This window comes from Lichenostomus cassidix, chromosome 7 (genome assembly GCF_008360975.1).
Source record: "Lichenostomus cassidix isolate B80296 chromosome 7, HeHo_3.0, whole genome shotgun sequence".
Classification (NCBI taxonomy): domain Eukaryota; kingdom Metazoa; phylum Chordata; class Aves; order Passeriformes; family Meliphagidae; genus Lichenostomus; species Lichenostomus cassidix.
Window position 1 is genome coordinate 28,692,328 of NC_139488.1, and position 13,429 is coordinate 28,705,756.

At 49.9% G+C, this 13,429-nt stretch overlaps 1 protein-coding gene across 2 annotated transcripts in view; it reads right to left on the reverse strand.

Moving 5' to 3' along the window:
* Positions 1–13,078, reverse strand: part of SLC12A8 (solute carrier family 12 member 8) — a 49,890-nt gene extending 36,812 nt beyond the window's left edge. Inside the window, exons 1-5 of one of the 2 annotated variants that reach the window (XM_085066991.1) lie at positions 12,973–13,077; positions 9,208–9,423; positions 8,287–8,433; positions 5,236–5,427; positions 2,631–2,862 (exon numbers count right to left, since the gene is read on the reverse strand). In XM_085066991.1, coding sequence (XP_084923117.1) covers positions 2,631–2,862; positions 5,236–5,427; positions 8,287–8,433; positions 9,208–9,276 — 640 coding nt within the window. In that variant the 5' untranslated portion in view covers positions 9,277–9,423; positions 12,973–13,077. Of the gene's footprint in view, positions 1–2,630; positions 2,863–5,235; positions 5,428–8,286; positions 8,434–9,207; positions 9,424–12,972 lie in introns of both variants that reach the window. The other variant, XM_085066993.1, reaches the window with a different exon arrangement.
* Positions 13,079–13,429: the final 351 nt, after the last annotated feature.

Consider the following 13,429-nt stretch of genomic DNA (forward strand, 5'->3'; position numbering starts at 1 on the left):
AAGAGCAGCAGGAAGCCCTGCTGAGAAGCCCCCTTTTGTGTAAACATGCTCCGTCCTCAGACTAAAAATAAAGGCAAACCACAGGAAGGGAGTGAGTGCTTGGACAATATCCGATTTGGTGTGTGCCTGGGTGTGAGCCGCGGGAACGGGGAGAAGAGCAGGGGACTCCACCCAGCACAACCACACAAAGGCAGCCGGCTAAGACCTTCAAGATGGACAGGCATTCCTGGAGATTATTTAAATCCAAGTAACTGCTGCTTGGCAGATGTGCAGTCCTTTGGTATGTGCGCAGCACTTGGAAATGTTAAGCGAGGGAAAAGGCTGCCATGGCAGCAGCAGAAAAGGCAGGATGGCTGCACAAGGCCTGTTTTACAGGGTCAGAGACTGAGACCCGAGGCTGTGAACTGAAACCCCATAAACCTGCTATTAAACAAGGGCACAACCCAGACAAGCTGTCAGCTAAAATCCAGCTCACAGGTCCAGCCTCAAAAACCACCTCTCCCTGCATGCTGCCTTTGCATCTCAGTCCCTGCTGCAGCCACAGAACCAAACTGAAAACAACTGCATGCTCCTGAGGGCTGTGGAGAGCTGATCAGTGCAATGCCCACCCCAAAGGGGTCTCAAATGCTTCCCAGGTGCTGGGCTTTGAAGCACCCTGTCATTGTCACCAGCTGGCTCTGGAGGCTGGAGCTGCACCACCACCTGCACGTCCCACCTGCAGGCTCCTTGCAGGAGGGATGCTTTGCTGGTGGCTGCAACCCCTAGAGACAGGCATCCCTTCATCCATGCTGCGCAGAAAGCCCAGCGTGAGGAGGCTCCGTGGAGCCCAGCGCTCACCCTTGGTGCTGACACACCACTCAGAGGCCTTCTGGGGAAATGCAGGACTCGGGAGGATCCCCCCGCCCAGCCCAGAGGGAAACCAAACTCGCAGGGAAGCGTCTGTGAAAGCAGAGAAACCCACAGCTCTCCCCACCAGCTGTATGGCCACTCGTCCCACCCTAGGGCAGCGCTGCTCTGGCATTTGGGGCTCGGATCTGGTCACCATCAGCCCCATGTCCTTCCATCCACTGGAAGCCCTCCTCTTTTTAGTAAGCCATAGCTAAACTGCAGCATCTGCCATGCTCAGCCACCTCATTTCCCTTCCTTTCTCTATTTTCTGTCAGAAGAAAATGACAGTGCTCAGCACAGGAGGAAATCAAAGACAACTATGTTGGCCTCAACTTGGGCATGTTTCCTGCTGATGTTTTTATTCCTCTAATTCTTGCCTCCTGGTCCCATATTCACTTTCCTACCATCAGTACTCACCTCAAGAATTCATTTTTCTCTACTATTAGAAAGGTCTCCTACGAGCACAACCAAAATACAACACATCCCCCCCAGTCCCATTTCCTTTAGAAAACAACTTCCTATGAAACACAGCTGTTTGGAGCAGGTCACTCTCTTTCTCTTCAAAACACCATGCCACAGCAACACAACTGTCCTTGCTTCATTCTCATTTACAAGTATCTGCTGAAACTTTCACAGGCTCTCATCTGGGGCATTTCTTACACACTTTATATATAAAGTGCAAATGCCTTTCCATAAGGCTCTGTCTGACAGGGGAGCAGCTGCTTCTGTCCCCATGCCACCATCCTCGCACATCACAGGGCAGCACAAAACAAAACAGCAGCATGAATGACATTTGTGCCATCAGCGCTAGGAGTACCCACAGGGCACCTCCTGCCACCCAGCCCAGCAGCTGAATCACAGCTGTCACTGAAACTGAAGATCTTTCCTTAAACTCACTTCACTAGGTCACTTGCAACACCCCCGAGGTGCTGCTGGACACAAAGGAAGCCAAGAAAAAGGTGACACCTTCTGTTTACTCAGCTAATTACACTTCATTGGTGCTGGAGTGGCCACTGCAGCACTCATGGGCTCCTTCCACCACAGCAACCCACGGCCTGAGATGTGTTTCCCAGAAAACAGATGGAGGGAAAGGTACAAGACTTGAGATGTGAGCAGGGCTGCAGGTGGGAGCCCTGAACCTCCACGCTGCCTGAGCTGGAGCTGTCATTGCAGACTGAACTCAGTCTGGCAAAAGTTAATGGGAGAACTCCCACTCGTGGCTCCTTGAAACCCCAGCAGTCACCTGGCCTCACCCAGCTCTCTCCCCAGCACAGCCCCAGGCAGCAGATCCAGCTGAGTGAATGGCACAGCTCAGCACAGCCAGGGTCTAAGTGACCTCAGAGTTCTCCAGGACAAGATCTCCATAACTCAAAGTCACAATCCTCCATTTTCATGAGCACAATGCTTAATGCTGAGTTAGGCAGCAGAAGGCTATGAAGAACACTGCAAACACAGATGCTCTCTGTTGTTAGACAATCTCTGAGTGCAATGTGAGTATAATGAGCACACACTGAGAGCTCAATCCCTGGGGTTAAACACCTAAATTAATAAGGCATCTTCATTTATGGTCTGGAAACACTCACAAAATTATGGGTTGTCTCAAAAAGGTTAGTACCAAAGGACAGGGAAAGCTCTGAGCTCTGCCTCTGCTCAAGTGAGTGTCACTTCCCAAACACACCTAAGGAGAAAACCCCAGGAAATTAATGCCTCCTGCCCCCAGTGCAATGAAGCCCCAGTTTTACCTGGATCAAGGTGAGTAAAGGACCCAATGACGAAGTCCAGTGTTGAGACAGCCAGCAGGAAGAGCAGCAGGAGCTGCAGCCTGATGATCCACTTCACCCCGGCCAGGTTGATCCCCAGCAGGCCGAGCAGGACAGCCAGGGAGATGCCACGCACTGCCCAGATGTTGCTGAGGCTCAGGACACCTGCAATGGACTCTGCAAAGCCAGTGATGTACATGGCACCTGCAACACACTGAGGGCACAGCTCTGTGAGTGCCCACGGGAGAAAAAGGGATCCCCAACCACAGCCCCATGCCAGGCTAAGGGATTCTGTTCAGACAGTCAGACATTTGCTGTCACAGCACAACACTGAATGTTACTCTGGCCTAGAAGGACTGAACATCATGGCTGTAAGACAGCACTGCCAAGGCAGCAGAGCTACTGCCTGGGCAAGCAGGGAAGGCTGGGTGCTAGGGCCAGCAGCCCAGCCACGTTCCACTGTAATATCTACCCCCTATTAACACTCCAGGAGACACTACATTGCCTTCTCTGAGAGAGAAAAGGATCAGTCAACATCTATGTTTCTTCCCTTCTTCTGTTTCTCTGGAGGAAAGAGTCCCAGTTCAACACCTGCCTGAAGAACAGCACTTTGTTTCCCCTTCATTGCCTCCCAGGGGTTATTTTTAACTCAGTGTTTAGTTTGGATGCAAACTCTGACGTTACTCCGGCTCCCCATCTCGCTGCTGGAACGGAGCCTGCACTTTTGAGGAGAGCACATTGTGTGATCCATGCCCCCCTGAGCTCCCAGGAAAGCTGCCTGTTTGCCTTGCAGCAGGACAGGACATGTGCTCTGCCCCGGGTGGCTGAGAGCCTGCAGGACAGCACAGCTGCAGCACAGCCTCAGGCCTCAAACCCCACTGCAGGGCAACAATCCCAAACACCAGGACGTTTTCCTCCAGAAATGCCCACTAGCTGACGTTTCAGCAACCCTTTCCAGTGCATGGCATCCCTGGAAAACCAGGTCAGGGCACACAGTGGCATCTGACATGGCTGGCATGACTTTGTGTCCTGCAACCTCACCCTCTCTGCCCACAGATGAGGGATGTGCAGCCCCCACATGAGTGGAAGGGAGAAAACTCCCACCCAAGCCAGCAAGAGCAGAGCCCTCATCCACTGCAGATCCCCCACCTTGGACAGACCCAGCGCTGCTCCACTGAGGGTTCCAGGACAACCTGGCTCTACCCAGGAGCTGCAGGATTTGTGTGGTTTTCAGCAAGGTGCATAGCATTCATCTGTTCACACTCAGACACCTACAAGCTGGACATCCTGGAGGATTCACTTCCATCACAGGCAGACACCCAGATTGGGGTAACTACACCCTCAGAGTCTTTCTCTGCGGCATGTGGCCAGTCATTCCCCACCTGCCCCAGTCAAAGCAGGGAACAGGGAATACCACACTTCTGATAGAGGTAACAGCACTCCCTGAGCATCCTGTACAGGGCATCAGCCTGCAGCTGGTGCAGAGCACGTTGGGCAGAAAGCAGAGCCGAGAAGGGAAAGGCATCAGCAGCTTTCGGGAGCAGGCAAAGCGATTTTAAGTGAGTTGCCAGCTCCCAGCTCGCAGCCCCTGTGCACACAGGATGCCAAGCCAGGGGCCAGGGCTGCTGCAGCCCAGCTTTTACGACCCTCAGGACAAGCTGCAACCTGATTGCTTTCCCAGACAGGGTCCTCTCGGAGAGCAGGAGTGGAAAATATGACAGGAAGGATTCTCATGTGTGGCCCATTTCCATATCTTGGCTTGTAACTGGGTTCAGTTTGTATTTTATGGACACTTGCTTTTAATCTGGAGTGAAAGGAGAAGAGGGGATTATTTTTGGTTTGGGGGCTGTTAAGGGGTTTTGGAGATTGCTGTAAGCCAGTCAGTTAAAAACAAACCTCCATAAAAATGCTTCTCTGCTCACCACATTTTACTGTTCATAACATCTTTATGGGGGGAGAGGGTTAAGTTACTGCAGATTTAAGTGATTATTTTCCATTCTTCGTGCATACTACTTGTGTATTTTTGTGCTTCACCACCACAACAGCTCCTTGGGATCTTTCAGAAAATCCAGAACTGTGACTTTTGGCTCACAAGAAGTCAATTAGCTGTGGCCCTTGCCCCTGACCAGCTCTCCTCCCACACCAGCTCCACTTCTGCTGGCTCCCAGAGAGAAGCAGCCAAGGTTTGCCTGATCCCTAAGGGTATGAGGAGCACACCAAGGCCAACCTGCCCATCCACAGCCACTCACTGAGCTTTGTTTGGCCACCCCGACCTCTTCTGCTTCGTTTAATTTCAGTCTCCTGCCAGCAAGGGCATGTCCTGGCAATGGGGGTAACTTGGGATGGGAGGACATGTCCTGCATGGCTTCTCCACACACTCAGCTCCTCCACCAGAGTGATCCATGCCAGGCTCCTGGGGAGCAGAGTGGGGCTGAGTGCTGCCCATGGTGCTCTCCCATGTTGTCCAGCACAGAGGAACATTACTCAGATATTACCTGAAACATTACTTTCCGCAGTGGGACAGCACAAGATTAATATCTGCATTGCAAAGTTTCCAAATTTTCTTTGAATAACTTTTTTTAATTACCTGGCCAAAAATGTAAAGGAGGCCAATGGTGCCCCCTACTTGACCTCCAAGGACAGTAGAAATCATGGAGTAGACTCCTCCACTTCCAATGCTGCACTTCTCACACACCCCAATTCCAGACAAGACTGTCACCAGGGCAACCAGAATGACAAAGGACACCAGAAACATGCCCATTACAATGCCAGTGTTTCCCTGGAATGAAAAAAAATAATCAAATAAAGATTAATTCACACCAATCTGCTGGGACAGAAAAAGGACCTACATACTTTCTTCTGTGTTTCTTCCCTAGTGATCTCTGAATCTGGAGTCATTACAGATTAAAAGAAGCACACACAGACACCCCTACTTGTCTAATTAATGTAATTGATTGCCAAATTTACAGCCCTTACTAGCACCCCTTTGAAGAGAACTTGTCTCGTCCTTGAGCCTGGGGCTGGGCAGACCTTCACAAGAGCAGGTTCTGCTCTGTCAGTGGGCTCCTCCATGAATTACTGAATTTGTCCTCTGGTTTAAAAGGAATGAGGTCAAACAATGATTCAGCCACCACAGTCAGGGGATCAGTGCCTGTCGGCATAGTTTAGAATGACATGCTTAAAAAAAACCCAAAACACTTTCATAACAAAAAGTAGTTTCAAAATTGAACCCTGGGGATTTGCAACAACTGATTTATTAACAGCATCAAGCTTGCATTTTAATTTTTCAGAATATTTACCTTTGAAAGCTCTGATCCTTCCAAACAATGAGATCCCAAAGAACAAAACCCCAAAGGCAACACAGCGTGGAAGATAAATAACTCTCACAAACCGGAGTGCGCTGCCCTTATCTGCGGGGTGTACTCAGTGGCAGGTGGCTCTCGCCCTGCCTGGGCTCAGGGGAGTTTTCTGCAGAGGATTCAGCCCCACAGAAAAAATCCAGCCCTTCCTGCTTGTGGCACAGGGAGGGCCCCACGAGGAGCTGCTGCATCCGCCACGGTCTCACTGTGGGGCGAAGAGCAAAAGCTTCTGAACAAACACAGCTGTAGGTCCCTGTTGGCAGCTTTAAGGGCCAGCACAACCCCTTTTTTGGGGGGTTCAGTTTGCCATTTAGGATTGGATTTTCAGAAAGAAAAGGTGCTTAGTACCTCCAAAAGCATTTAAGAACCCCTTCTGAGCTAGGACCTTCCCACTCTCTCGCACATGGCTGTAATTTATTTTCCAGGGTCAGGAGTTTTCCCTTGTGCTCCAGCCCACCTTCCCCTGCTGACAAATCGCTCAGGCCGGTGCACAGCAATCAAAAATCTCCTCCAGTGCCCAGTGCTTCATTAACATCTGGTTTCCCTTCCTTTTGCTCGTATTCCAGGCCATGTCCACATCCCCTCTTTCCAGCCTTGCTCCAGCAATACTCATCTCTGAGGTCACGCTAGCTGTGATGGGGTTTTTATCACCAGCACTAAAAGGCTGCTTCCCTGCTCTGGGGTTGGTTAAAATCCCAGATTATTTTTTTTTCCTTTTCTCTTTTTTGTGAAAAAACAGAAACATATCCAGGATGTTGCTATCATCATAAAATCCTATTTTGGTTCAGCATCCTGCTGCCTTTGACAGGAGTGTTATCTGGTCAGTGGGGAACAGAGCCAAGGCTTGCTATAAACACAGCTGTGGTTGGGTCAGCACCACAGCCCACTCCAACCCCATACTTCTTTTTAAAAGGGCAATTGTTCTTTTTCTTCAACTGCTTACCCCAGGTTAAATGGTTAATAAAAGTGATATGCTTCAGTTAAAAAAAAAAAAAAGGCAAACATATGCAAATATTCACTTAGCCTTGGGCTTTTCCAGAAAGGTGGTACCAGGCTGTGGCAGCAGTTAATGGGCAATCCAATGGATCCCACAGAAGAAAGGGTTAACACTAAGGGGTTAACACTAAGACCAAGGGGGAATGCTGAACTCACAGCAACAATAGCAAGCAGGGAAAGTGGGAAGAAAAATCCCCCATTAAACACTGGTGCTTATTTATGCATGCATGCTGGAAGGGGCTAGCGCAGCAACAATCCCTGTTGAACATTGCAGCAAGATTAGGTCCCCTGGAACTGCAGAGCTTCACCAGCCCCAGCTTCAGCTCTGGAAATTTATAGCAAAAGCCTGACTCTGGGAATAGCTCGGCATATGACTGTCCTCTGCCAGGGGAGTTCTCTGCCAGCCCCGACTTCTCCTCCCTTCCCTTTCATGCTAGCTTCCAGCTGGTTCAGTTTTTCTTTTATTTACTGGCTTTATTTATATTTGTGTGTGCTCCAGCAGTAACTTGCTTTCAAAGGAGATGCAGAGGAAATAAAATCAGAAGGAAGAGGAAGCTAGAAAATCATCCCAACTTCTCCACCACGACAACTGCAGCTCCCCACAACACCTCCAGCAAAGCAATTTTCAGTGCAGAGTGCAAGTGTCTTCCTGCTCCTTTTGGAAGGTGTCCACCAAGCAAGAACTCTGCCTGAAGCTCAAATCCCACCCATCCCTGGGGAAGCATTCCTTCTTCTAAGGCAAAAGTTGTGAGGCATAATACAATGTTTTGCACCAGGAGGGGACACTATTCCAGGCTCTGACCCTCAGTGAGTTATTATTATGGACTCAGCAGTGGAAGTGCCTTTGATAGCAATGAAAATGTATTCACCTGACTGAGGATTCCCCATTCAAAAAATCAGGGACTCCAACACTGACATGTTTGGAAGAGACCTTGTTCCATGGTGTTGGGAAGATGGACAAGTGGCTGTAACTACCTGAAAAGTGGTTATTTTGCCCCAACAGTACAACACAAGGCTGTCCCTGTTCATTGTCAAGGTTGGTTGTTGTGTTTTTCTTTTTCTTTCTGAAAGCCAGAAAAGGATAGTGCTCACAAAGACCACTTCAGCTACACATTTTAGTGGAACTTTTTGAAATGTTACAAGATACCAGAGGGCATGAGCAATATCTATAATGAAGACCACAGAATCCAAAACACTTGGGTGGAGATGGAGAGGCAAGGTAAGGAGAGGCAGAGGAAAATGTCTATTTAAACATTCAACCAAGTCAGCACTCACTCACTCACCACGAGCCATCCTGTCCTCAGGAAAAGAACCACCCCAAAAATGTTGATCATGCAGGAGGTGAAGACGCCATCCCACGTTCCAAAAAGCACTGGCTCCCATACAAACAGCTGGATCTTCCACCAGGGCTTGGTCTGTGTTTGAGACACCTAGAGAAAAGCAAAGCCTTGGGTTCACCTCTGATGTTTTATGGGCAGGCTGCACAAGAGGTGCCACAGCCTGCCACCAACAGTGGGTGGCCACCAGCAGCTGCTAAGACATCCCTTTGCTGCAAATTGTCCCCAAGATGAAGGGGCAGTCAGGCTGTTGGGATCCCTGGACCCTGAAAGAGAGGGCTCCTTGCAATACCCTGTTTATATTCTTGTAGGATAAGCACCAACAGAACCCTACTCAGCCTCAGTGAATTAACCCCAATGCATGAACCAAAAACACCATTCAAGGGTCCTTCACAGAGCCTGCAGCTACACATTGTGTTTCTCCTCCTGTCCCTACCAAACACCCCACCATGGCAAATAGGGTGCTTGGTGCACAGAAGTCCCTCAGAGGATATGACAAACCAGGCTGGACCAGCTTGGACCAACAGAGTAGGTAAAGACGGTCTTCCCATCACAGTCATGTCTGATGGGGACCCTTTGTTTCTAGAGGAGATCTAGGACTCTGGTATTTGGGCCAGTGAATTTCAGACTTGTTGGAATCAAGACCTGAAACTCCAGGGAAACTGCTGCTTTTCTATGGCAACTCCTGCCTCCTGCCCTGTGGAAATCAAGTCTCCTCTTTCCCTTTCTAGTACACCTTAGATTTACATAGCAAAGCGAAGGGCAGTTTTGTTACTTTAGTCTGTTCACTTGCCACAGAGGTGACCACGAGGAGTGCAGAGACCATGGAGATGAGAATTTGGGAAAGGAAATGGCTCTCTGACATACCTGCTGTGCTTCCTCATGGAAGAGCTCTTGGACATATCCCTCACTTCGGGCACCATCCTGGCTGAACATCGTGTCCTCCGCGTTTCCTCTGCCTGCCCAAGCACAGCTCTAACACAACCACAGGCGAAGCTGCTCTGAGTGGAAGGTCAGCTCAGTCAAATTCCTGCAGTGCTGGGTCCTCCGTTGTAGAAGATTCATGGTTTTATTCCAGCTTTACTGTGAAAGCAGGAAAGATGAAAGACAAGACTGCTGCTTTCTCAGTCTGCCAAAGCACAAGGCCATTGTCCACACAGCCACTAGCAGCTCATAGCAGATGCTGAACCAGAGTGACCCCACAGTCAGCAGAGAGCAGTGCTCCTCCAGCACCCTCCCAAGCCCTGCCTCCAGCACAGGCTCCACCATCAGCTCTACATTTAACTACCCTTGGTGCCCTTTTCCAAATCTATCCATGTCCCTGGTGTCCCCAGCATCCTGTAGCACTGACTCCACAGCTCCACAGCTTCACAGTGTCATCTGCAAAATGCATTTCCTCTCGTTGGTTTTAAGTCTGCTGCCTGGTAATGTCATTGCATGCTCCTGTGCTCTGGTGACATAGGACACATGGATTATTCACTTCCCAGCACCACTCATCACTTCACAGTCTTGATCACATCTCCTTCAGCTGTATCTTTTGCAGACTAGAGTCCTGCCAGTGTAACCAGTTACCCACAGTCTCCCACACCAGTTGCCAAAAGAGACTTTTTGGCTATTGCTCAGTACAGTACACCATGCCTAGGTAAGACAAAGAAGGCTGCAGCCAGCAGCCCAGATGTGCAGAGGGCAGTGTGTCTGGATCATTGGCTCTCAAGGGGCTGGTAATTTGCTGGCCAATTGAGCCCACAAGAACCACCCATGATCACACAAGGCTTGTACCAGTGGCTGGACACCTTACCTGAGACAATAGACCAAATTAATCACAGGCACAAGGCAGGAATCTCTGACTCCTCAAGCCTGCAAACTATGGAGACAATGCAACCAACAGAAATGTGCTTTGCCTATTGTACAGGGACAGAGACACACAGAAACTAGTTTGTGTCACTCAGGATTTCTGCACCAGGATCTGACTGCCTTTCACCATCCTGCCCTGATTACTCTACTTTGAAATACCCAATAATAAATAACCAAAGCAGATGCTGCTCCACCATGGTGTTTCAGCTGCAGAAGGTCTCCTGCAGCTGGGGTACAATGGCCAGCACAGGAGGTTTTCCTTTGCCCTGCCCACATGGCCAGTTAAGCAGCACCAAAGCCATAAGAGTTCATTGATACCCTGCTGCTGCTTCTAAGTTTTTTGAAGCAAATAACCCTTCACAATATCATAAATGGTTGCTGTTACAGGGAGACTGGGGCTTCAAGCAGGGCAGAAGCAGCAGGAGCAGATGAACTCTAAAGAAACAAAGCTCATGTTTTTAATTCAAATAGCCACAGTAATAAAAAATGGAAGAAAATACACAATGTGAAACAAGATTACAATTGAATAGCTACACTCTCCTAAGAACTCCCCTCAGCAGAGACTTCACTCAGCAAAGCATTCACTGGGGCCATCCGAACTCCAGTCTGCCACAGCAGCCCCATCTGGATGTAGACAAACAGGGAGGCTGCAGCTCTGCAGCCTCCTGCTCTCCTGAACTATTCCACCAAGGGAGCCAGCAGGAGATGGCCCCAACCCCTTGCAGTAGCTCAGGGCTGAAGCCACTTGCTCAGTGTGTCTGGTGTGTAACATTACATGGGTAATTTGATGCAGCCATTTCACCTATCTGAAACCTGCAAAATGCAGGAAGAAGGGCTGCACACATGGATTTTAGACCTGAAGCACATCTTGCAAGAAATGTTACCTGCCTAGACATTTAAATGCTCTTGTCTCACCATTTCCTTCCTTTTTCTCTGCTTTAAAACCCTTCTCCTGCCTTGTGCTCCAGAGCCCTTTCCGCTCAGCTCCTGCTCACCTTGGTGTAAGATCTTCCTCCTTCCAATCACAGGAAATTGCCTCTGCACTACTGCTCCTCTGTGGCATTTCCAACTGCCTAAAATCTTATTACCCAGTTCTGTAATTATTTACATCCCACCACAACTCATGGATTCATTGGTCCCTACGAGGTAACCAAAGCAAACACAGGAGGGGGTGTAAAGCACAGAAGCAAGAGCTGCACACACAGCCACATCCCAATTCATGAACATGCAATTATTTCTGCAATTTAGGGTCTGCAAGGGGAAAGTCCTCGGGGCAGGAGCCCTCCTCTTGCCCCGTGCAGCATTCTAGGCACAGTAATATTTTGGGGTGCTATTTTGTATCTAGGCCACCAAAGGTGAGGAAGCTTTTTCTGCTATACAAACCAGCAGGTTAAATAAGCTAAACAGGCACAATTTTCCCCTAATATAAGTGAGCCTCGAACTTGAAAGTAAATTGATGTTATTTTTCCTAAAGTTTCTGCCAAATGAACTAGCCAGTCTATAAATTAAAGGAGAACGTCTGTTTTAATCTTTCCATACCATTTAGCACTCGAGAGAGCAGAAGAGCATTAGCAATCCTCGCAGAAACATTACAAAGGCCCATCTCCTTTTCCTGCAACACTTCTATATTTAATTGCAAAACCAGATTCCTATAGATTAAATTTCTGTGCCCTCCATATCCTTTCAAAGCACTATTTTATTAATCATCGCATTAAAGCTATTTCTGAGCTAAGCGTCGCTGCTCTGAGCTCCTCAACAGCTGGCTGGTTTTGAAGAGGAAAGGTTAACGCCTTCCCAAGCACAACTGCGTGTGGTCCCACGACCTCCGAAGCCTCCGTCCTTGCCAGAGGAGGTGCTTCCAAAGCCTCCCTCCCCCAAGGGACCCAGCAGCCAACAGCATTTTAGTTTTAATAAATCCCTTCAACTCCTCTCCGGGTCAAGTTCTTAAAAACACCTAATTTAGGTGACTTTTAGGAAGGCGGGATTAAAAGGAAACGAAGCAGCCGTCAGTGCAACAAAGGTAACGCCGCGCAGAGCAGCGCTTGGCTATTCCCAGTTACTCATTTACTGCGCCAGCCAGCACAATTACCCAGCTCGTTTTGTGTTCACATATCTCCGTAGTGTAACGAAGACTGCGGAACACCAGAGGTGGGAAACGAGCCCGGGCTCTCCCTAGCAGCTTCAGTTTCCCGGTGCGGCCGGACAGCTCAGTTTTACAGAGGCCACGGCGCTGCCAACATCTTCGTGCCATCGCTGCGGCCATCGCTGCGGCCATCGCCACCCCGGGCTGCCACCCCTGCCCGGGCAGCGCTCCCACTTACCCGCTGCTCTTCCCTCTGATTGTTTCTTTCCTTTTTTTAATTCTTTTTTCTCAATTTTTCCATTTCCCCCCCCTTTTTATTTTTGTTTTCCTGTTATTTTTTTCTTCTTCTTCTTTTCTTTTCCTTTTTTCTGCTTTTCTTTTACTTTTTTTTTCTTTTTAACTTCCTCCCCACGCCCTTTTTTATTTGCCTTTCTTTTCACTTTTACCTGTTTTTTGAGGGCCTCTTTTCCACCTTCTTTTCGCCCCTCCATTTTTTCATTTTTTAGCTTTCCTCTCCCCCGTTCACCTCCCTCCCTCCCTCCGCCCCGGCCGAGCCTCCGCAGCGCCGGAGGGAGCAGCAAAGCCAAGCCAAGCCAAGCCAAGCCAAGCCCGGCGCCACCTGCGCGGTGACCCCAGCGCTCAGGCCGGTCCCCATCCCGGCTCGGGAGTGTCCCCGCCGTGCCGACCCCACTCACCTGGCGTCTCCCGGGCCCCCCTCCCTCCCTCCTTCCCGCCGGCTCCCGCAGCACCGCCTCCCGCCGGGGCGGCTCCGGGCTCTGCCACGTCTGCCCGGGCACTGCCCGCCCCCGGCGGCATCCGCACTGCCCGCTCGGGATGGTCACACCCGGGCCCGGGACACGCAGCTTCCCGCAGCGCCGGGACCCCCCAGCGCCGGGAGGGGAACAGAACTCCTTAAGGGGTGGGAGCAGATTGCCGCTCAACCTGCAGTTCTCGGGAGGCTGACAAAATAAGTGAATAAATAAGCAAATTCACAGCTGCTCGAGGAAACGATGTCCACGGGGAAAGGGGGCTCTGGTTCTGCACAGGAGCGGCTGCAGCGACAACAGGGACTCACTTCAGTGTAACTTCCCAGCCCTGGGCTGACAAAAAAGCAATCCTGTCACCCTGTACAGACAAAGCTCCATCTGAATT